The sequence below is a fragment of the Dryobates pubescens genome, chromosome 37 (assembly GCF_014839835.1).
Source record: "Dryobates pubescens isolate bDryPub1 chromosome 37, bDryPub1.pri, whole genome shotgun sequence".
Lineage (NCBI taxonomy): Eukaryota > Metazoa > Chordata > Aves > Piciformes > Picidae > Dryobates > Dryobates pubescens.
The window spans coordinates 2267747-2291866 of record NC_071648.1 but is presented as its reverse complement, the minus strand read 5'-3'; the positions used below and the strand labels follow the sequence as shown (position 1 = coordinate 2291866).

At 49.6% G+C, this 24120-nt stretch overlaps 1 protein-coding gene across 1 annotated transcript in view; it reads left to right on the top strand.

The window, feature by feature from the left end:
* Positions 1-24120, top strand: part of ZNF804A (zinc finger protein 804A) — a 161171-nt gene that overhangs the window by 119225 nt on the left and 17826 nt on the right. The window contains exon 2 of the mRNA XM_054177049.1: positions 3187-3330. Within this exon, the coding sequence (XP_054033024.1) occupies positions 3187-3330 (144 nt within the window). The remainder of the gene's footprint in view (positions 1-3186; positions 3331-24120) is intronic.

The window sequence follows — 24120 nt, the reverse complement described above, 5'->3', positions numbered from 1 at the left end:
AAGGGCTTTATTAAAGAGATTTTTGTGTGTACATGTGCAATACAATAAGCTGAGGTCTTGGAAAAGACTAACAGGGATGTCTGGAGAGAGGATTCTCTATCTTTTCCCACCAAATTCAAACTGATAAGTCACATCTGGCAGTCTGTGGACCCTGTGTGTGGGAACTACTTGTTTCTGTGTTTCTTGGTTGTTTGAAGTGCAGCACAATGCTAAAGTTTGTGCAAACAAACACTTCTGAGCAACCCCATGGAGAAGGATAGGTTGGGGACTGGCCTGTTGGAGAGCAGTGCAGAGGACAGGGGCCTGGGATTCTGGTGGATGGAAGGATGCCCATGAGGCAGCAATGTGCTCTGGTGGCCAAGAAGGCCAATGACATCCTGGGGTGGGTTAGAAGGGCTGTGGTGAGTAGGTCGAGAGAGGTTCTCCTCCCTCTCTACTCTGCTCTGCTGAGGCCACATCTGGAATATTGTGTCCAGTTCTGTGCCCCTCAGTTCAAGAAGGACCTCAGGCAACTGCTTGAAAGAGTCCAGTGCAAAGCTACAAAGAGGGTAAAGGGAGTGGAACATCCTGCTCATGAGGAGAGCCTGAGGGAGTTGAGGGCTCTGTAGCTTGGAGGCGCCCGAGAGGTCACCTCATTACTGCTTATGAGGGACAAGTGTCAGAAGGACAGAGCCAGGCTGTTCTCAGGGATGCCCAATGGTAGGACAAGAGGCAATGGGTGCAAGCTGGAGCATAGAAGTTTTCATGTGAGCATAAGGAAAAGCTTTTTCACTGAGAGCACTGGAACAGGCTGCCCAGAGAGACTGTGGAGTCTCCTTCTCTGGAGCTATTCAAAGCCTGCCTGGATGTGTTCCTGTGTGACCTGCTCTAGGTGATCCTGCTCTGGCAGGGGGGCTGGACTGGGTGATCTTTCAAGGTCCCTTCCAACCCCTTAATATGCTGTGATTCAGTGATTCTTTAGGTTTATTTGCTGTGAATGTGTTTCTGTGGGCAACTGATAGTTCACTGCCCACAATTAACTGTTAATTGCTCCTGCTTAGTTCTCAAAGCCAGGAGCTCAACCCTGAGTTTTGTGGATGTCCTTTGCTGCCATGAGGAAGAGTGAAGGTTCTGAAGCCGGGGGAAGTTGAGCAGTAGGGTACAAATATCTTCTGTCAGCCAAATATTGCACAGCAGCAGGGTCTGTGGGTGATAAAGGAGTGCTATAAAAATGTTGGTTTAGTGCTCTATGATGATTCTAAAAAATTCATACCTGAAGACTTATTGCAGGAAAGGAGAGAGCAGAAAACAGAGAATTTGAATCCAGGGCTGCATGGCACCAGGGCACATCCTGGCACCGTTGCTTTTGGAGGCTGTGAACAGCACAAGCAGAGATACAAGGGATGCCTGAATAAACTGTGTCCAGTTCTGGAGCCTCTATTCCAGGAAGGATCTGGAGGTGCTGGAAGGTGTCCAGAGAAGGGCCACGAGGATGAGCAGAGGGCTGGAGCTGCTCTGCTGTGGAGACAGACTGAGGGAGTTGGGGCTGTTCAGTCTGGGGAAGAGAAGGCTCTGAGGAGACCTTCTTGTGGCCTTCCAGTATCTGAAGGGGGCTACAGGAAAGCTGGGGAGGGACTTCTGAGGGCGTCAGGAAGTTATAGGACTGGGGGGAATGGAGCAAAACTAGAAATGGGTAGATTGAGATTGGATGTTAGGAAGAAGTTCTTCCCCATGAGGGTGGTGAGAGACTGGCAGAGGTTGCCCAGGGAGGAGGTAGAAGCCTCATGCTTGGAGGTGTTTGCAGCCAGGCTGGATGTGGCTGTGAGCAAGCTGCTGTAGTGTGAGGTGTCCCTGCCCATAGCAGCAGGGTTGGACCTGGATGATCCTTGAGGCCTTTTCTAACCCTAACAATTCTATGATTCTATGAAATCTGAGCTCTATCATTCAGAGAGAGTGGGATGTGTGTGTGTGTGTGTGTGTGTGTGGTATAGACCTGTGAATGACATAGTCAAAGGGAATGAAAAATGGTAGCTGATGACCTTTGCCAGTATGTAACAAATGAAACCAGCAGGATGCAGCTGCAGAGCAATGGGAATGGTCCTTAGCTGAGAGTCACTTTCTTTGGTTGTAAAGAATAAACTCTTGCAGAGGTTCAAAAGGTTGCCCTGGTCTAATGCAGCCATTCATATTTTCCTAAGGCTGAGTACTTTTGGTTCTTGCAGGTTTAAAAGTCTTTGTTTCCCTCTCCCTAGTGCCTGATCAAACTTCATTACTGTGCTCCACAGAATCATAGAATGGTCTGGGCCAGAAGAGGCCTCCAAAGACCACCCAGTCCAACCCCCTCTGTAGTCAGCAAGGACATCCCCAACTAGATCAGGTTGTCCAGAGCCCTGTCCAGCCTCACTCTGAATATCTCCAGGGATGGGGCCTCAACCACCTCCCTGGGCAACCTCTTCCAGTGTCTCACCACCCTCATAGTAAAGAACTTGTTCCTAACATCCAATCTAAATCTGCCCTGCTCTACTTTGAAGCCATTGCCCCTCATCCTATCCCCACAGGCCTTTGCAAACAGCCTCTCTCCATCCTTCTTGCAGCCCCCTTCAGGTCCTGGAAGGCTTCCAGTAGGTCTCCCGGTATCACAGCTGTGGAAGATCCTCACTCCATCTCAGCTATGAAAACGTTCCTCTTATTCTCCTGTGTGCACCCATTCAAGGAGCAGCCAGCAGGGCTGCTTTAATTTTATCTTCTTTTTTTAGTCAGCATATTTCCTTGTAAGAGCCTGATAACTGAATTATTGTGGGCTGGCTCTCGACGCTTCCCCTGCTCGAGTCTATTATCCGGCAGATCTTTGGAGCAGTTGAGGCTTGGATGGAAATTAACTTGGAAAACAGCCCTTCAGCATGATAAATATTTGTATTTAGACAGAACCTGGGGGAAATTTTTCTAGCCTCTGACAGAGCCCCTAAGGGCAGCTGGCGACTGCAGAGCAAATTGAAGTGGTGCAAATCTTCAGGCTCGCAGCAGAGACAGTAAATATGCGCAGCGGAACACGGCAAATATGGGAAGGCTTTTTAGTTATGGAGGTGTGCAAATGTTTACAAATGTGATTAACTGCAGAGCACAAAATCCATTCACAGCATCAAAGGCAAAAACTAACATTGCTTTTCCCTCTGTCCCCCCCTCCCCCTCTCTTCCTCCCCGCTCCAGGATTACGCTGAAAAGAAAAGCACGATAGCGAAAGCTCTGGAAGATCTTAAAGCCAACTTCTACTGTGAGCTCTGTGACAAGCAGTACTACAAACACCAGGAGTTTGACAATCACATCAACTCTTATGATCATGCTCACAAGCAGGTAAGAGGAATCTGCTCCCTACTTCAACTCAGTTTCAGGTGTAGGAGAATAAAGTAAGATCTCCTTCAAGTGGGCTTGGGAGTCACAGTTGTGTCGTGCACGACTTTCAGGCTGTGGGAAGCAAAATGACTCTGCTTTCTTGGAAACAAATCTTACCAGGAAGGGGTTTTGTAGTCAAAATTTCAAAGGTGGGAAGAAAGGGAAATGTGAATTGTTGAATTATGAAGAGGAACACAGAATGATGAGTGCCCAGGTGAACCTCGTGAGGTTCAACAAGAGCAAGTGCAAGGTTCTACGCCTGGGCTGGAGCGATCCTCACTGTCAATACAGGCTGGGGGAGGAGGGGAGAGAAAGCAGCCCTGAGGAAAAGGACTTGGGGGTGCTGGTGGATGAGAAGCTGGACAGGAGCAGGCAGGGTGAGCTTGCAGCACAGAAGGCCAAGGGCAGCCTGGGCTGCATCCAAAGCAGCATTGCCAGCAGAGCCAGAGAGGGGATTCTGCCACTTTGCTCTGCTCTGCTGAGACCTCACCTGGAGTACTGTGTACAGGTCTGGAGCCCTCAATATAGGAAGGACATGGACCTGATGGGGGTTACAAGAAGGATGTCTGTTTGCAAGGGTCTCTTTAAGCTGGAGAAGAGCAGATTAAGAGTTGATGTTAAGAACAAGTTCTTTACTGTGAGGGTGGTTGGGCACTGGAACAGGTTGCCCAGAGAAGGTGGTTCAGGCTCCATCCCTGGAGATATTCAAGATGAGGCTCAACATGGCCCTGAGCAACGTGATCTAGCTGGGGATGCCCCTGCTGACTGCAGAGGGGGTTGAACCGGATGACCTTTGAAGGTCCCTTCCAGCCCAGTCCATTCTATGGTTCTATGATAGAAAAACCTCATTCAAAGTGTAGATGAACTATTTCCTTGTTCAGCAGTTTCATTTCACACTTTAATAAATACTGTGTTACACCTAAGTGATGACTTTCTGGGGACCATTTGTTGCAACAGATGCAATAGATTTTATATAGCCTTTGGTATATAATGCATTGTGTATAAAACCCCTGTGGTAACCACAGGCTCACAGAAGTATTTTGGCTGGAACAGACTTTGAAGAGCACTGGGTCCAACCATTCTCTGTCTATGCCAAGTCTGGTGCTAAACAGTGTCCCTCAGTACCACATCTCCCTGTCTTATACAGGGATGGGGATTCAACCACCACCTCCCTGGGGAACCTGTTCCAGTGTTTGAAATCCCTTTCAGCAAAGAAGTTTCTTCTACTACACAACTCAAACCTCCCCTGGCACAACTTGAGGCCAGCAGGAGCAGGGAAGTCATTCTGTCCCTGGACTCAGCACTGGTTAGGCCACTCCTTGAGTCCTGTGTCCAGTTCTGGTCCCCTCAGTTTAGGAAGGAGGTTGACTTGTTGGAATGTGTCCAGAGAAGGGCAACAAAGCTGGGGAGGGGTCTGGAGCACAGCCCTGTGAGGAGAGGCTGAGGGAGCTGGGGTTGCTTAGCCTGGAGAAGAGGAGGCTCAGGGGTGACCTTCTTGCTGACTACAACTCCCTGAAGGGAGGTTGTAGCCAGGTGGGGGTTGGTCTCTTCTCCCATGCAACCAGCACCAGAACAAGAGGACACAGTCTCAAGCTGCACCAGAGGAAGTTTAGGCTGGAGGTGAGGAGAAAGTTCTTCCCAGAGAGAGTTGTTAGCCATTGGAATGTGCTGCCCAGGGAGGTGGTGGAGTCACCATCCCTGGAGGTGTTCAAGAGGAGATTGGATGTGGCACTTGGTGCCATGGTCTAGCCATGAGGTCTGTGGTGACAGGTTGGACTCGATCTTTGAGGTCTCTTCCAACCTTGGTGATTCTGTGATGCTGTGATTGTGTTTGGATTTACTGTGTCTTACAGCTTCTGACACCTGCTTTTAGATAGTGTGGGATCTTTCTGTCCAGTTCAGAAAGAACAGGGATGGGGCAAAACATCATTTGATTTCCTAGGACTTGAAGGAACCCAGCCCACAGTCTGATACTCTCCACTCCCTGTGCTAGTGTTTGCTTGTTCTTACCTTTAACAACAATATGGTTTGGAGAGCAATATCTGCAGCCTGTCTGAAACACTCCTGAAAAAGCAACTTGCAAGCAGTCAGCAGTAATGGAGAAAAATGAACTCTTTTGTTTGCTTTGGGAACCTAGACAAAAGAAAGGGAGAAAAAAGAGAAGGGGGGGGAAAAAAAAGCCCAAATCACAATGCAGGTGTCTTTAAAACCCAAAATGTTCTGGGCTTAACAGAGAGAGAAATGTAACTGAGGTGGAACAGTCACCATTTAATACAGCAGGGAGGGAATTGCTATTTGATGGCCACAGTCTAAAACCAGGGAATGAGGCTTTTGAGGCCCGTGAGGGGACTTTAGGAACACCTGTATGGTTTTATGCAGCATTTCTTAAGTATTTGGAAGGCCATGAGGAGCTCTCCAAAGTGCTATATTCGTGCAGGGTGACAAAAAAAATAGCCTGCACTGCCAGCAAGTTTGCTGAGGACACCAAACTGGGAGGAGTGGCTGACACAGGAGGGTTGTGCTGCCATGCAGCCAGACCTGGACAGGCTGAGAGCTGGGCAGGGAGCAATGGAATGGAATTCAGCAAGGGCAAGGAGAGAGTCTTGCACATGGGAAAGAAAACCCCATGGAGAAGGATAGGCTTGGGACTGACCTGCTGGAAAGCAGTGAGGGGGAAAGGGACCTGGGGGTCATGGTGGATGGGAGGTTGACCATGAGCCAGCAATGTGCTCTGGTGGCCAAGAAGGTCAATGGCATCCTGGGGTGGATTGGAAGGGCTCTGGTTAGTAGGTCGAGGGAGGTTCTCCTGCCCCTCTGCTCTGCCCTGGTGAGGCCACATCTGGAATATTGTGTCCAGTTCTGGGCCCCTCTGTTCAGGAAGGACCTCAGGGAACTGCTGGAAAGAGTCCAGCACAGAGCCACAAAGATGAAGGCAGTGGAACATCTTCCTCATGAGGAGAGCCTGAGGGAGCTGAGGGCTCTGGAGCTTGCAGAGGAGGAGCCTGAGAGGTGACCTCATTGCTGTTGCTAAAGCTGTGCAGGGTGAGTGCCCAGAGGCTGGAGCCAGGCTCTGCTGGGGGATGCCCAATGCCAGCACCAGGGGCAGTGGTGGAAGCTGAGGCAGAGGAAGTGCCATGGAAACAGGAGGAAAACTTTTTTCCCTGTGAAGAGGCTGCCCAGGGGAGGGTGTGGAGTCTCCTCCTCTTGAGACATTTCAAAACCACCTGGATGTGTTCCTGTGTGCCCTGCTCTAGGTGCTCCTGCTCTGGCAGGGGGGTTGGACTGGATGAGCTTTCAGGGTCCCTTCCAGCCCCTGACATGCTGTGCTTCTGTGATTCCTCAAACTGGTGCAGTGTGGCTGAGCATGAAATCCAAGGCTCTGGATGACCTTCGTCAGAGTCAGTGAGTTGGTTTGTCTTGTCAGTGGAGAAGGCTGGATCAGGCTTCAGGTTGGACTCAATGATCTTTGAGGTCTCTTCCAACCTTGGTGATACTGTGATACAGCTGGGCCCCCTCCATCAGTCATCCCTTAAGAGAATGTTGTCCCTGGAAGACATATCTATCTATCTACCTACCTACCTAATATATAGATAATTTCTCATCACAGAGTTATTCCTTCTTAAGATAAAAATCAGATCTAATCTCTTCTGCCTGGTTGGTGCTTGCAGAGGGCACACCACTGCAGTGCATCTGCTTGGCGTGAGCAGGGCAGCCCTGGGCTATGCACCGGGGCTGCACAGAGGCCATCTGCAGCGTCTGGCGTAGCCAAGGATTTATCTGGTTGAAGGGAGATGCAGCATGAACAGGGAGAGCCACACAGTGAGCGAAATGGACTGTTTGCTAGGAGCCAAGAGCATCTTCTGTTGTATTTTTCCAGCCTGCTTTTGATTTCTGCAGGTTCTGTTCCCCTGGAGCTATTGGAGTCAGACTAAGACAGGAGGTAGCACGTTGTATGGCATCTTGGAAGTGCAGAACTAATGATTCTCAACCAAGCAACTGTGCAGTATGTCAATAGAGGCTTGTGGTGGGATAAAAAGGATAAAAACCTTGAAAGCTTCCAAATTGTTCTGAAGATTTGCTTCTTAAGCAAACTAGATGTGATCTAGAGTGGGTCAGAGGTTTAGGGATGCTCACCAAGAAAGAGATTGCAGAGGGAGGAAAGTACTAAAACTTCTCTTTCTCAGGCTCCTCAGAGAGGCTGTGGAGTCTCCTTCTCTGGAGACATTCCAGCCCCATCTGGATGTGTTCCTGTGTGACCTGTGCAGGATTCTCTGGTCCTGCTCTGGCAAGGGTGTTGGACTCAAAGACCTCCAGAGGTCCATTCCAACCCCTAACATCCTCTGATCCTGTGGAGTGGGCTAGCTGAGAGAGTAACAGTGAAAGGCATCACAAAGAGTGATGCAGAGCAGGGCAGTGCTGGTTTTGTGATGTGTGTCTAGCTTTGTTAGGCTCTGCTTGATGAGACCATGGAAGCAGAGGCTGAGGTTGGCTGCTGTCAGCAAGTTCCTGTCCCTTTCATTGGTTGACAGCCCCAGTGCAGCCTGAAGTGGCCTTGCATTTTCACACAGAATCACCAAGGTTGGAAGAGACCTCAAAGATCATCCAGTCCAACCTGGCACCACAGACCTCACGACTAGACCATGGCACCAAGTGCCACATCCAGTCCCCTCTTGAACACTTTTGCTGGGCCTTGCTGTGTGCTGAGCCCAGACAAGAGGGATGATTAAGACCAAAGGGTAGAAAAGAAGGCCATGGTGAGAATTGATGGCTGTGAAAAATCCCTGGGAGTGATAAAATAAATCACTTCTTCAAGCAGACCAAGGCAGGTCTTGGATCAGAAAAATGGCCACATGGATGGATCAGTGTCAAGACCATGGGGTTCTGCATGACTGGGAAAGTGGCTGTACTGCTGCAGGAACAGCAGGAGCAACCCAGGTGCCATGGCAGCAGCTTCATGCCCTCAGGGAATGCCTGAGTTGGATGCAGCATGTGGGATGCAGGGGTGCACCTGCAGCATAGAATCATAGAATTGTCAGGGTTGGAAGGGACCTCAAGGAGCATCCAGTTCCAACCCCCCTGCCATGGCCAGGGACACCTCACACTACAGCAGCTTGCTCACAGCCACATCCAGCCTGGCCTGAAAAACCTCCAGGGATGAGGCTTCCACCACCTCCCTGGGCAACCTCTGCCAGTCTCTCACCACCCTCATGGGGAAGAACTTCTTCCTAACATCCAATCTCAATCTCCCCATTTCTAGTTTTGCTCCATTCCCCCCAGTCCTATCACTCCCTGACACCCTCAAAAGTCCCTCCCCAGCTTTCTTGCAGCCCCCTTCAGATACTGGAAGGCCACAAGAAGGTCTCCTCAGAGCCTTCTCTTCTGCAGACTGCACAACCTCAACTCCCTCAGTCTGTCTCCATAGCAGAGCAGCTCCAGCCCTCTGCTCATCCTCATGGCCCTTCTCTGGACACCTTCCAGCACCTCCAGATCCTTCCTGGAACAGAGGCTCCAGAACTGGCCCCAGAGCTCCAGCTGTGGTCTCAGCAGAGTGGAGCAGAGGGGCAGAATCCCCTCCCTGGCCCTGCTGGCCACACTTCTCTTGCTGCAGCCCAGACTCTGCTTGGCTCTCTGGGCTGCAAGTGCTCACTGCTGGCTCCTGTTGAGCTTCTCATCCCCCAGCACCTCCAAGTCCTTTTCTTCAGGGCTGCTCTCCAGCCAGTCCCTGCCCAGCCTGGGATTGCCCCAGGCCAGCTGCAGGACCTTGCATTGTATTCCTGACTTGTCAGTGGAAATATTTCCTTTTCAGTGTGTTTCAATGTTGCTCTTCTGCTTTGCACTTTTCTCTCCTTCGTACCTAAGTGACTTAACACTTGTAGTGTCTGTCAGGATTCTTGCAGTTACACTTTCTGGAAGGGAGATGTTTTGTATTGCCTCCCTTCCTTCAGCTTGTTTCTCAGGTTAGAAGGGAGCAGCATCTCTGTGTGTGTTCCTGTGGGTAAGCAGATCTAACTTCCCCAGTGTGAGGCAAGCATAGGTGAGGATTTTTGCTGGAATAGATTCTGTGCAGCTCTTTCTTACTGTTCTTATTGCCTTCCCAGAAGGTAGCTTGGCATCTCTCCCTGTACTTTTGTGTTTGCCTTGTGATGGGAGTCATCTTTGTTACCCTTTCTAAGTATGAAGGGAGCACAAACAAATGTTCAGCTGTGTGTTCCTCTGCATCTCCCCTGTGAACAGAAACTGAGAAAGCAGGGGCTGGTGAGTCTTGGGAAGAGGGAGAGGGGATCTGATCAATGTCTAGGAATATCTGAGGGGTGGGTGTCAAGAGGGGTGGTGGAGTCTCCTTCTCTGGAGACTTTCAAGACCCATCTGGATGCATTCCTGTGTGACCTGGTCTAGATTCTGTGGTCTTGCTCTGGCAGGGGGGTTGGACTCGATCTGCAGAGGTCCCTTCCAAGCCCCAACATCCTCTGCTCCTGTGATCCTGTAATGAATAACATGAGAAGCATTTTCTCTACTCCACGCTTAAGAGCTGTTAACAAACACAGAGGAAAAGCTTCTCTAATAGTCAAGTGAAGGACAAGCTTCCATGTTCCTATTAATATATTACTGTGTGAACTTCCAAGGTGGATCACCTCCCTCTGCTCTGCTCTGTTAAGACCCCACCTGGAGTACTGCATCCAGTTCTGGAGCCTCTATTCCAGGAAGGATCTGGAGGTGATGGAAGGTGTCCAGAGAAGGGCCATGAGGATGAGCAGAGGGCTGGAGCTGCTGTCCTATGGAGACAGAGAGAGTTGGGGTTGTTCCATCTGCAGAAGAGAAGGCTTTGGGGAGACCTAATTGTGGCCTTCCAGTATCTGAAGGGGGCTACAGGAAAGCTGGGCAGGGACTTCTGAGGGTGTCAGGGAGTGATAGGACTGGGGGGAAGGGAGTAAAACTAGAAATGAGTAAATTGAGATTGGATGTTAGGAAGAAGTTCTTCCCCATGAAGGTGGTGAGAGCCTGGCAGAGGTTGCCAGGGAGGTGGAAGCCTCATGCCTGGAGGTTTTTCAGGCCAGGCTGGATGTGGCTGTGAGCAACCTGCTGTAGTGTGAGGTGTCCCTGGGCATGGCAGGGGGGTTGGAACTGGCTGATCCTTGAGGTCCCTTCCAGCTCTGACAATTCTCTGATTCTGTGTTGTGGATGGAAAGAAGGGGCAGGCAGTGCATGCTGCAGTGCAGGCTCACTCAGATTTGCACCCTGCAGCTGGTGCATGCTGGCCTGCATCTGAGAGCTCATTCTTCACTTGGAAGAACAGCACAACCTTTGCAGTACGAGCCACGGTAAATCTTAGGGTAATGATTGCAGGTTTTGCTGATCCATGCAAGATCAATCCCTCATTCATTTGAAAACAAAACAAATAGAAAACAGCAAGCTCATTCCTGTTTAGAGGGAGTTCTGAGCTGCTGAAGAAATGTGGCGTTGCTATGAGCCAGCTTTGCCTTGTGCAAGGAGTCCACAAGCCTCTGGGGCTCAATAAGGACAAGCGCAGGGTCCTGCATCTGGGGAGGAATAACAGCAGGCACCAGGACAGCATAGGGAATGTCCTGCTGGAGAGCAGCTCTGTGGAGAAAGACCTTGGAGTGCTGGTGGACAGCAAGTCCACAATATTCTATGTATTCTATGGCTGCCTGGGAGAAGAGACCAACATCTGCCTGGCTACAACCTCCCTTCAGGTAGTTGTAGAGAGCAAGAAGGTCTCCCCTGAGCCTCCTCTTCTCCAGGCTAAGCAACCCCAGCTCCCTCAGCCTCTCCTCACAGGGCTGTGTTCCAAACCCCTCACCAACTTTGTTGCTCTTCTCTGGACTCGTTCCAGCAAGTCAACCTCCTTCCTAAACTGAGGGGCCCAGAACTGGACACAGGACTCAAGGTGTGGCCTAACCAGTGCAGTGTACAGGGGCACAATGACCTCCCTGCTCCTGCTGGCCACACTGTTCCTGATGCAGGCCAGGATGCCATTGGCCCTCTTGGCTGCCTGGGCACACTGCAGGCTCATGTTCAGCCTGCCATCAACCAGCACCCCCAGGTCCCTCTCAGCCTGACTGCTCTCCAGCCACTCTGACCCCAGCCTGTAGCACTGCCTGGGGTTGCTGTGGCCAATGTGCAGCACCTGGCACTTGGATGTATTCAATCTCCTGCCCTTGGACTCTGCCCATCTGCCCAGCCTGTCCAGGTCCCTCTGCAGAGCCTCTCTGCCCTCCAGCAGATCAACTCCTGCCCCCAGCTTGGTGTCATCTGCAAATTTACTGATCTTGAAGGATCTTGAAGGTCTCTTCCAATCTGTTCTGTTCTGTTCTGTTCTGTTCTGTTCTGTTCTGTTCTATTCTATTCTATTCTATTCTATTCTATTCTATTCTATTCTATTCTATTCTATTCTATTCTGTCCTGTCCTGTCCTGTCCTGTCCTGTCCTGTCCTGTCCTGTCCTGTCCTGTCCTGTCCTGTCCTGTCCTGTCCTGTCCTGTCCTGTCCTATTCTATTCTATTCTATTCTATTCTATTCTATCCTGTCCTGTCCTGTCCTGTCCTGTCCTGTCCTGTCCTGTCCTATTCTATTCTATTCTATTCTATTCCCAAACCATTCCAGAAGCATTCAGCAAAGTCTAAAATACACATTTTGGGCTTTTCTTCTCTTTTTCCCCCACATGCAGTCAGTGTGGTCTGGGAGCAGTTTAGCTGCAGAGCTTTGTCTGTGTTTCTGGCTGGCTTTTCTGGGGTTAAGCTGCAGCACTTGGCTTTTGGTTTGGTTTGTAATTAATGCTGCCCCAAAAAAAGGTCTGAGGAACTCACTGCTTTAACCTTTCCCCTCCCTCAGGTTGCAATGAATGAAATAAAGAAGAGTTAAATAAAAAGGGGTCTGTGAGCATTTGAAGGGACAGATTAGGTGAGCAGGAGTGCAGTCTGGTTTGAGCTGTGTTGGCAGACAGGTAGCAGCCCTCATTTAAGCAGATTTGAAGAGTCAGTAGAAAGGAAAGCTAGAAGTGTGCCCTTGCCTTCAGTCCTGCTTAAATTGTGGCTCCAGCTGAGCCTTTTCCTTCATCTCAAGGACACCATGCACTGTTCTTCCAGTAATACCTCCTAGTTTCTCACTGTGCTCTCACCTGTGAGCATTGATGACAAACATCTTTGTGACAAACCTGAATTATTCTCTAGAAAGCCTTTCAATTTCTTCCAAGGTTCCATGTAGAGAATCAGAGAATCAATCAGGTTGGAAAAGACCTCAGAGATCATCAAGTGCAACCTACTGCCTAATACCTAACACCTCCTGACAACTAAACCATGGCTCCAAGTGCCACATCCAAGCCTTTGTTGAACACTTCCAGGGATGGTGACTCCACCACCTCCCTGGGCAGCACATCCCAATGGCCAATTCCTCTTTCTGGGAAGAACTTTCTCCTCACCTCCAGCCTAAACTTCCCCTGGGACAGCTTGAGACTGTGTCCTCTTGTTCTGTTGGTGGGTGCCTGGGACCAGCCCCCACCTCTACAGCCTCACTTCAGGTAGCTGTAGAGGGCAAGAAGGTCTCCACTTAGCCTCCTCTTCTCCAGGCTGAATACCCCCAGCTCCCTCAGGCTCTCCTAAGGCTTGTGGTCCAGATCTCTCCCCAGCCTCGTTGCCCTTCTCTGGTGTCATGGTTTAGAGCAGGAGAGATTGCTCTAATGCCCCTGGGACAAAAGAAAACCACTCCACACTTTGGATTGCAGTATTGGAGACCTTAAATGCAAAATCTATTCACAAGCAACAATACTGAAGTGTTAACAATGCCTAGTGGTGAGCATAGCAAAGCATAGCAATCACAGAGGAAGGCACAATCTGGGGTGTAACACAGAAGCTCATTAAGCCAAAAGCTTCACAAAAACCAGACCAAAAGCCAAGTGCTCCTTTTCTCCCCACCTGGGGTTTAAAATCCACCACAGGGCTGTTTCTTCTCCCCTGTTGCTAGGCTGGATTCAGGCTGGCCAGGTGTGAAATTGCCTCCCCTTTGGTCCCTGGCATTATACCTGAAAAGGCCAAGGTTGCACAGTAAAAATTAGTCAGGCCTTGATGGCCACAGATAAGGCAGGAACTATCCTCCCCACACACCGTGTGAGGGAGCTGACTGCATCCATGGAGGATGCTATGAGGACAGGCTGGGGGAGCTGGGGGTGTTGAGCCTGCAGAAGAGAAGGCTCTGGGGAGACCTAAGAGCAGTCTTACAGTACCTGAAGGGGGCTACAAGAGGAATGGAGAGAGAGTGTTTGCAAAGGCCTGCAGGGACAAGATGAGGGACAATGGCTTCAAAGTAGAGCAGAGCAGATTGAGGTTGGATATCAGGCACAAGCTCTGCACCTTGGGAGTGGTGGAACACTGGAACAGGTTGCCCAGGGAGGGGGTTGAGACCCCATCCCTGGAGATATTCAAGGTGAGGCAGCACAGGACTCTGGGCAACCTGATCTAGATGGGGATCTCCCTGCTGACTGCAGGGAGGTTGGACTGGATGAGCTTTGGAGGTCCCTTCTGGCATGGACCATTCTGTGGTTGTGTGATGCTCTGCTTCTCTTAGATGTCTGCTGCTGTCTGGATATGCACTCCTGACACACTAATGACACAGAGAGAACACAATTAGCTCTGTACCTGTAGCCCACCTTCCCTTTTCAAGCACTGGAACAGAAGACCAAGAGAAAGGAAAATCCATGAAATGAAAAGTTCCACTGTCTCGAATGCCAGTTTTTATTCATGAGCCACTTTTCTTTTGCTATGGTTTTGTATTGTTATGAAGTGCCTGCCTGCACTGGCATCTGCATGTTCACATCTGGTACAGGATGCCATCATGTTAAATGATTTATAACTGCAGAGAGATATATGTCTACAAATTGCTTCTAATGAGGGCTGGAAACAAAGCAAGTGGCTCACAGCAAGAGCATGGAAGAGAAGAGGGTACAACACCACCAGAGCTTAGGGGTCTTCATTGCAGATTCTGGAGCCCCTGGTACATGAAGGATCTGGAGGTGCTGGAAGGTGTCCAGAGAAGGGCCATGAGGATGAGCAGAGGGCTGGAGCTGCTCTGCTGTGAGGACAGACTGAGGGAATAGGGGTTGTTCAGTTTGGAGAAGAGAAGGCTCCAAGGAGACCTTCTTGTGGCTTTCCAGTATCTGAAGGGGCTCCAAGAAAGCTGGGGAGGGACTTTTGAGGGTGTCAGGGAGTGATAGGACTGGGGGGAATGGAGCAAAACTAGAAGTGGGTAGATTGAGATTGGATGTCAGGAAGAAGTTCTTCCCCATGAGGGTGGTGAGAGACTGGCAGAGGTTGCCCAGGGAGGTGGTGGAAGCCTCATCCCTGGAGGTTTTTCAGGCCAGGCTGGATGTGGCTGTGAGCAAGCTGCTGTAGTGTGAGGTGTCCCTGGCCATGGCAGGGGGCTTGGAGCTGGATGCTCCTTGAGGTCCCTTCCAACCCTGACAATTCTGTGATTAGGAAATGAACTCACAAATGGTGGAAATGAGAAAAAAAGTGAAAGGCATCAATGGAAGAGCAAAGTGATGCTTATCAAACTAATCCTTAGTTGGTTTCACTCTCTTTTGCCAGGCAAGCATAAAGTTAACATGAATGGTTTCCTTTCTCTTCTGCCTTGTGAGACAGAGGCTGCTGCCACCCCTCCTTCTGTCTCCTCTCTCTTTGCAGCCCCACTTCTGTGCCCCAGCAGGAGGCTATTCTTCTATTCCATCTCAAAACTCATTTCTTGCTTAATGAGTCAGTCTCTTGTCCTTTGTTTGGATGTGAGTGCAAGACATGCTACTGATGTGGGTTGCTTAATTTTCTTCCCTCAGCTCTGCCCAGATACATGATTTGCATTTCTAAGGACCCCTCCAATTAGTGTATTTTCCTGCCGTCAGTCTACTCCATAAGGTTGATTAAAAGTTATGTATTGCATCCTTGCAGCTAAACTGGGGAAGTGTGGTCTGGATGACAGGGTAGTGAGGTGGATTGTGAACTGGTTGAAGGAAAGAAATCAGAGTTATGGTCAATGGGACAGAGTCTAGCTGGAGGCCTGTGTCTAGTCCCTCAGGGGTCAGTACTGGGACCAGAGCTGTTCAATATATTCATTAGTGAGCTGGATGAGGGCACAGAGGGTACTGTCAGCAAGTTTGCTGGGGATACCAAGCTGGGTGGAGTGGCTGACACAGGAGGGTTGTGCTGCCATTCAGCCAGACCTGGACAGGCTGAGAGCTGGGCAGGGAGAAATCAAATGAGATTCAAGAAGGACAAGGGGAGAGTCTTGCACTGGGAAAGAACAACTTCATGGAGCAGGAGAGGTTGGGGACTAAGCTATTGGAGGGCAGTGGAAGGGAAAAAGACCTGGGGGTCCTGGTGGATGGGAGTTTGACCATGAGCCAGCAATGTGCTCTGGTGGCCAAAAAGGACAATGGCATCTGGGGTGGATTTGAAGGGCTGTGGTTAGCAGAATGAGAGAGGTTATCCTTCCTCTTTACTGTGCCCTAGTGAGGCCACATCTGGAATATTGTGTCCAGTTCTGGGCTTGAAACTGCTTGTTACAGTCCAGCACAGAGCCACAGAGATGCTGAAGGGAGTGGAACTTCTTCCTTATGAGGAGAAACTGAGGGAGCTGAGGGCTCTGGGGCTTGGAGAGGAGGAGCCTGAGAGGTGACCTCAGTGCCGTTGATAAAGATGTGCAGGGTGAGTGTCCAGGGGCTGGAGCCAGGCTCTGCTGGGGGATGCCCAATGCCAGCACAAGGGGCAGTGGTGGAAGCTGAGGCAGAGGAAGTGCCATGGAAACAGCTGCAGGCAGGTGGGAGGCTGCTTGGTGCTGTGCAGCAGTGAACACCCTCAGAAGGGGCCTGCTGCTCCCCTGACAGGGGTTGCACATAGCTGGAGGATGTGAAGAGCTGGGATGGCAATACCCTCCCGAGCCCTCTTCCACACCTCTGCACACTGGAGATAGAATAAAGCAAGAAGCTTCCCAGTGCTTATCATAAAGACCTGAAGCGCTGGTTGCTTCTGGGAGCACAGATGAAAGTCAACTGCCTGCTGGACTGGGAAAGGAAAATATTTCCTTATCCATTTGGAGCTGCTGTCATTGACAATAAAATTGGTGGGAATATAAACTAATGGTAGCGTGTTGCCTGCCATGACAGCAACTGTAAGAGATTTTTGACCTTTAGTGCACACTTTAATGGGTGCTCTGTAGAGGGACTGACACTTCCATTTATTAACTTGTAATTGTCCAAAAGAAATCCTGGCTTTTTGCCCCTCCCAGTAGATTGAAGCCTAGGGTATGTTAATGGTGCTGGCTCTGTTCCTGGCATGACACCTTGACAGCTCTTGTCAGCTTTTAAAAGTGATTCCCTGGTGAAAAAGTGTACCTCTACTGGTTATTCTCCCCATAATGGCCTTGCCACTCATCTCTTCTGTGTTCTTTAATTCTGACATCAAAGTTTACACTTAGCCTTGCCCCCTTGCCTGACAGGAGCGTGTTCTCCGACGACTAATGGTAGGTCAGCACTTGCTTCTTTCACAGAGAATGCAACAACAACAACAACAAAAAGGAAAAGAACAAGAGAAATGAATGCCAGCATTTCAGTTTGCAAGTGTATGCCTGGGGCTCTTGCTTGACTAAGGCTCAGGTATTTGCTCTTCATTAAAGAAATGAGGCTGTACGGTAAACCGATTTATTAGCTCTACCACCCGGTGCTCTCATCTCATCCAATCTCACGCTGTGCAGGACTAGAGCATCTCAGGACTTCTTTAAAAAGGTTAAAAGAAAAAAAAAAAGGAAAGAAAAAGAGAAGAAAAAAACCCCACTAAGATGGCTAATTACCACTGATGTGGTGCAGGACATGATGGGACTTCAAGGGGTGGCACTTTTCCCTTCGAGTAGGTATCGGAGCAATGCAATTACGGTGCTGGAGTTGCTGCCTGTGAGACAGAAACCCCAGACCTTGACCACCACGATAATTGAAGACTACTTTCTTAGGAGCTGAAGGGTGGTAACTCCAGTGGTGCTGCACTGGCCAAAATCCAGGCAGGTAATTAGATTCTGTTACATTAATTCCCCCTCCTGCAGCTTCAGCTGATAGCAATGGCTTCTGCTCTTCCCGTCCTCACCCTTGGCGGTAATTGGAGTGGGCCAGCAGACAGCTGCCGCTGCCTGAAGTCAAGAGTTGTTGCATTCCACTGATGAACAATGGGCTACAGGTGTGCTCCTCAACCCCCAGCACCTGGAAAAGGATGAAAAGCATCTGGGAGCCTGCAGAATGCATTGCTAGCAGAGTTTGGGGAAGGAAAAAATGCTTCTCTCTGTATCTGTGTGCTGGAGACACCAGAAAGCAGTGGGTTCTGTGTTTGTGTAGTGGAGTCAGCAGAAATCAGTGGTACAGGTGTGCTCCTCCACCCCCAGCACCTGGAAAAGGATAAAAAGCATTTGAGAGACTGCAGAATTCATTGCTAGCAGAGTTTGGGGAAGGAAAAAATGCTTCTCTCTGTGTTTGTGTAGTGGAGTCACCAGAAAGCAGTGGGTTCTGTATTTGTGTAGTGGAGTCACCAGAAAGCAGTGGTACAGGTGTGCTCCTCAACCCCCAGCACCTGGAAAAGGATAAAAAGCATTTGAGAGACTGCAGAATTCATTGCTAGCAGAGTTTGGGGAAGGAAAAAATGCTTCTCTCTGTATTTGTGTAGTAGAGTCACGAGAAAGCAGTGGACTCTGTATTTGTGTCATGCAGTCACCAGAAACCAGTGGCACAGGTGTACTCCTCCACCCCCAGCACCTGGAAAAGGATGAAAACCATCTGGGAGCCTGCAGAATTCATTGCTAGCAGAGTCTGGGGAAGGAAAAAAATGCTTCTCTCTGTGTTTGTGTAGTAGAGTCACCAGAAAGCAGTGGTACAAGTGTCCTCCTCAACCCCCAGCACCTGGAAAAGGATAAAAAGCATTTGAGAGACTGCAGAATTCATTGCTAGCAGAGTTTGGGGAAGGAAAGTTCTTCCCAGAAAGAGTAATTGGCCATTGGGATGTGCTGCCCAGGGAGGTGGTGGAGTCCCCATCCCTGGAGGTGTTCAAAAAGGGCTTGGATGTGGCACTTGGAGCCATGGTTCTGTTGTCAGGAGGTGTTAGATATTAGGTAATAGGTTGGACTTGATGATCTCTGAGGTCTTTTCCAACCTGGTTGATTCTGTGAGTCTATGCTGGGCAGCGTTTCCACCATAAACCCAACTCAGAGGACCATGATGAAAGACCAGAAATAGTTGAGGACCTGTACCAGAGGAAGGATCAGCTGATTTAAATGTGAATGGACATTGAATATACCATGACTTAGTGTTTCCTAAATCAGAGAATTGTCAGGGTTGGAAGGGACCTCAAGGATCATCCAGCTCCAACCCCCCTGCCATGCCCAGGGACACCTCACACTACAGCAGCTTGCTCACAGCCACATCCAGCCTGGCCTTAAGCATCACCAGGGATGAGGCTTCCACCACCTCCTTGGGCAACCTGTGTCAGTGTTTCACTACCCTCATGGGGAAGAACTTCTTCCTGAGATCCAATCTGAACTTACCTATTTATAGGTTTTTCTCCATTCCCCCCAGCCCTATCACTCCCTGACACCCTCAAAAGTCCCTCCCCAGCTTTCTTGTAGCCCCCTTCAGATACTGGAAGGCCCCAAGAAGGTCTTCTTGTAGTCTTCTCTTCTCCAGACTGAGCAACTCCAACTCTCTCAGATTTTCCCACCGGCCATTTATTTGCTGCTGGTGCATAGAGTTCAGCTCTACCATCATGTGTCAACATTTGGAGCACTGCTCCAGAGCAGGAGTGGGAGAGGCAATGTTTTCCCTCAGTGTTTTCCCTGGTGCTAAGTAAGCAGAAACCCGGCCGCAGATTGCAGATGTGCTGCATGCAGGATGCCAGCTGGAGTCTTGAGGGTCAGCAGGAGTTTCAAACAGAATAATTTATTGTTAGTGCTAATGCCCCAGGCAGAAAGGAGTGTTCACAGCATCAAAGTGACATGTACTCTTTGTAGGCACACAAGATTTGTTCCACAACATCTGGTAGAGGAGGGAAGCAAGACAAAGCTGTGTGTCTGCCTGCAAGGGCGTGAGGCTGCTACCTGTCACTGCCTCAGGATTCATCCTTTGGGAAAACACTGGGCCTGGTTTCAGTGGTGACAACTACTTGGGACTTCCATTGCTGACCAGACCCACAGTCTGCTTGTGCTAGGTCTCTGCAGTGTCTCAGGGAAGCCTTGGAATATCTGGTGGGAATCCAAGTACCCAAATTCAGGGTTCCAGTGATTTTATTCTTAGACTTCCCCATTGTTTACCCACAGAACAAAAGCTTTAAGTGAAGGAAGAGGGGGCTACAGGAAGGGTGGAGAAAGAGTGTTTACAAAGGTCTGCAGGGGCAGGATGAGCAGCAATGGCTTCAAACTAGAGAAGAGCAGATTTAGATTGGATGTTAGGAATGAGGGTGGTGGAACACTGGACAGGTTGTCCAGGGAGGTGGTTGCGGCCCCTTCCCTCGAGATATTCACATGAGGCTCAACGAGGCCCTGGGCAACCTGTTCTAGTTGGGGATGTCCCTGCTGACTGCAAGGAGGTCAGACTGAATGACCTTTGGAAGTCCCTTGTGCCCTAGACCATTCCATGATTCTATGTGCTCTCTACAAATACCTGAAAGGAGGTTGTACTGAGGCAGGTGTTGGTCTCCTCTCCCAAGCAGCTAGCAATAGGATGAGTGGGAAAGGGCTTAAGTTGTGGGGAGGGGGGTTAAATTAAGGGAGGTTTAGATTGGATTTGAGGACAAATTTCTTTCTGAAAGCATGGTCAGGCCTTGGAGCAGGCTGCCCAGGGAGGTGGTGGGGTTGCCATGCCTAGAGGTGTTCAAGAAGTGTGTAGATATGAAACCTCAGAGTATAGTTTGGTGGTCATGCTAGTTGGGTTGCAGTTTTACTTCATGATCTTTAAGACTGCCCAAAGAGGTGGGGGAAAGCTCATCCCTGGAGGTTTATAAGGCCAGGCTGGATGTGGCTGTGAGCAAGCTGCTGTAGTGTGAGGTGTCCCTGCCCATGGCAGGGGTTGGGACTGGCTGATCCTTGAGGTCCCTTCCAACCCTGACAATTCCCTGATGTGCCTTTTCCAGCAGATTCCATGATCCTATGATTTATGGCTTTATTGCCTGTAGTTTGTCCTCACTCATAAGCATCTCCCTGCCTCTGTAACAAGACAAAACAACCTGCAATGGGTCATAAAGATTGCAGCCCTTCCTAAATATTCTCAGGTCAGAAATCAGATCAAGTATCAGCACTGTGCCACGTTTGCCGTGGCAGCTGCTTCACACTAACTCGATTTTACAAGGCAGAGCTTGAAGGACAGGCTATTTCATTTTGCAATTTGGGGCCATAAAATAAATCCCAGCCAGAGCCAGAGATGATGCATGGGGCTCCTGATTGTCTTTATCTGAAGCTTGTTTGGCTGTGCTTCCCCTTAATTACAGATGTGCTCACCGCCCCCTGTGCCACGCATTCATGTGCTGATGTAGCCTACTTTTGGGGCACGGTGGTAGGCACAGAGGTTCTTCTAGCATCCACACTGCATAATAGCAGTGATGGCATGGCACACTGCATAACAGTAATGCTCTTCCCTGCTGAACTGGGTGGTTCTGCTGGCAATGAAAGGGCATTTTAATTTGGGTAGATTTGGGTTAGAGGCAAAACTGTAAGGCTTTTTTGTGCCTGTGGATTTGCATCCTCTACAGCCAGGCAAGAAATGGTAGGGGGATGAGAATCTGATGAATGGATTTGAGACTTCCATAAAGGATGAGTTAGACTAGAATAGAAAAGACTAGACTAGACTGGAGTAGAGTAGAGTAGGAGTAGAGTAGAGTAGGAGTAGAGTAGAGTAGGAGTAGAGTAGAGTAGGAGTAGAGTAGAGTAGGAGTAGAGTAGAGTAGGAGTAGAGTAGAATAGGATAGGATAGGATAGGATAGAATAGAATAGAATAGAATAGAATAGAATGGAATAGAATTAACAAGGTTGGAAAAGACCTTTGAGATCATCAAGTCCAACCTATCACCCAACACCATCTAATCAACTAAACCATGGCACCAAGCACCCCATCCAGTCTCTTCCTAAACACCTCCAGGGATGGTGACTCCACCACCTCCCTGGGCAGCACATCCCAATGGGAAATCAGTCTTTCTGTGAATAACTTCTTCCTAACATCCAGCCAACATTGATGCCATGACATTGGTGCCATTAAGAGAATTCCAACAATAGATCCAAAGTCTGCAAAGGGCAAGAAAGAAACAGAGTCAACCAGGTTGGAAAAGACCTCAGAGATCATCAAGTCCAACCTATTGCCTAATACCTAACACCTCCTGACTAACTAAATCAGGGGTCACTTGTGGAAAGTTGTGTTCTTCTAACCTTCCCTAGGAAGGGGATAAAAGGGAGGGGGAAGCATGTGGCAGAGAAAGACAAATGCCTGACAGCTTTTTTTCCTATGCCAGTCCAGAGGGCACTACAGCATACTGCTAAGAAATTATAGAATTGTTAGGGTTGGAATGGACCTCAAGGATCAGCCAGTTCCAACCCCCCTGCCATGGGCAGGGACACCTCACACCACAGCAGGTTGCTCACAGCCACATCCAGCCTGGCTGCAAACACCTCCAGGGATGAAGCTTCCACCACCTCCCTGGGCAACCTCTGCCAGTGTCTCACCACCCTCATGGGGCAGAACACTGCAAAACCCTTAATGCAGTAAGGTTTGGAGACCAGTCAGCTTTCATGGAGGTTGTGAAGACTGAGAGCAGGTAGCTACAGCATTTAGGTGTCTATGGGAGTCAAATTTTGGAGAAAACAGACACATTTTTGGTAGGATAGAAGGAAGCATAAGGGTTTGGCTTTGAGATTCGTGTAGCTGACAAAACATCAAACAAACAAACAAGCAAAATGGTGAATGAGGACCAGGCTGAACACCCCCAGCTCCCTCAGCCTGTCCTCACAGCAGAGCTGCTCCAAACCCCTGACCATTTTTATGGCCTTCTTCTGGACCCTCTCCATCAGGTCCATGTCCTTCCTGTGTTGAGGGCTCCAGACCTGCACACAGCACTGCAGGTGAGGTCTCAGCAGAGCAGAGCAAAGTGGCAGAATCCCCTCTCTGGCTCTGCTGGCAATGCTGCTTTGGATGCAGCCCAGGCTGCCCTTGGCCTTCTGTGCTGCAAGCTCACACTGCCTGCTCCTGTCCAGCTTCTCCCCCACCAGCACCCCCAAGTCCTTTTCCTCAGGGCTGCTTTCTATCCCCTCCTCCCCCAGCCTGTATTGACAGTGAGGCTTGTTCCAGCCCATTCCTCTTTCAACTGAAAGCATAAATCTTGTGTTAAAGTCTGGAAGCTGCTCTGTAAATACTTACCAGCTGTGGAGCGCTGTGCCAATGCTTGTGCAGCGCTTGAGGAGGGTAAGAGGTTTGTTTGCAGGGCTGGCACTTCTCAGAAGAAGATGATTTTTTTCCTAGTCTTTGTAAGGAGAGTGGGCAAGGGGTTTGTGCCTCTCACGAGCAGCTCTTGGTTGCAAAGGGCTCTGCTTTGTTTCTTTGAGCTGGCTGCAGGGAAAGAGAGGAAGGCACTTTCTTCCAAACTTCCCTAAATATACAGTTCTGTTGACCTTGAGATGACAGAGCTTTCATTTCCCATTTTCTGTGGAGATAATTTATCCAGCTATTCCTCCAACGTTGAGCACAGACATGTTAAATCTACCTGCTGCTGAGACACACAGAAGGTCCCCCTGGTTAATCGCCCCCTTGTTATTTATGTGCCAGGCAGACGGCTTTCATTTTTTTTGTGGGCTGCTTTTTCTCTTCTTTTCATCCAAGCCTGAGCATGTAGCAGTTCAGATTTCAGATCTCAGTGCTGTGGAACCATGGAATCAATCAGGTTGGAAAAGACCTCAGTGACGGAAGCCTCGTCCCTGGAGGTTTTGAAGGCCGTGATGGATGTGGCTGTGAGCAAGCTGCTGTAGTGTGAGGTGTCCCTGGGCATGGCAGGGGGGTTGGAGCTGGATGATCCTTGAGGTCCCTTCCAACCCTGACAATTCTCTGATTTAGGAAACACTAAGTCATGTTATATTCAATGTCCATTCACATTTAAATCAGCTGATCCTTCCTCTGGTACAGGTCCTCAACTATTTCTGGTCTTTCATCATGGTCCTCTGAATTGGGTTTATGGTGGAAATGCTGCCCAGCATAGACTCACAGAGTCAGCCAGGTTGGAAAGACCTCAGAGATCATCAAGTCACATCCAATCCCCTCTTGAACACCTCCAGGGATGGTGACTCCACCACCTCCCTGGGCAGCACATTCCAATGGCTAACAACTCTCTCTGGGAAGAACTTTCTCCTCACCTCGAGGCTAAACCTCCCCTGGCACAGCTTGAGACTGTGTCCTCTTGTTCTGGTGCTGCTTGCCTGGGAGAAGAGACCAACACCCACCTGGCTACAACCTACCTTCAGGTAGTTGTAGAGAGCAATAAGGTCTCCCTTGAGCCTCCTCTTCTCCAGGCTAAGCAACCCCAGCTCCCTCAGCCTCTCCTCACAGGGCTGTGCTCAAGGCCTCTCCCCAGCCTTGTTGCCCTTCTCTGGACACCTTCAAGTGTCTCGATGTCCTTCCTAAACTGAGGGGCCCAGAACTGGACACAGGACTCAAGGTGTGACCTAACCAGTGCTGAGTGCAGGGGCACAA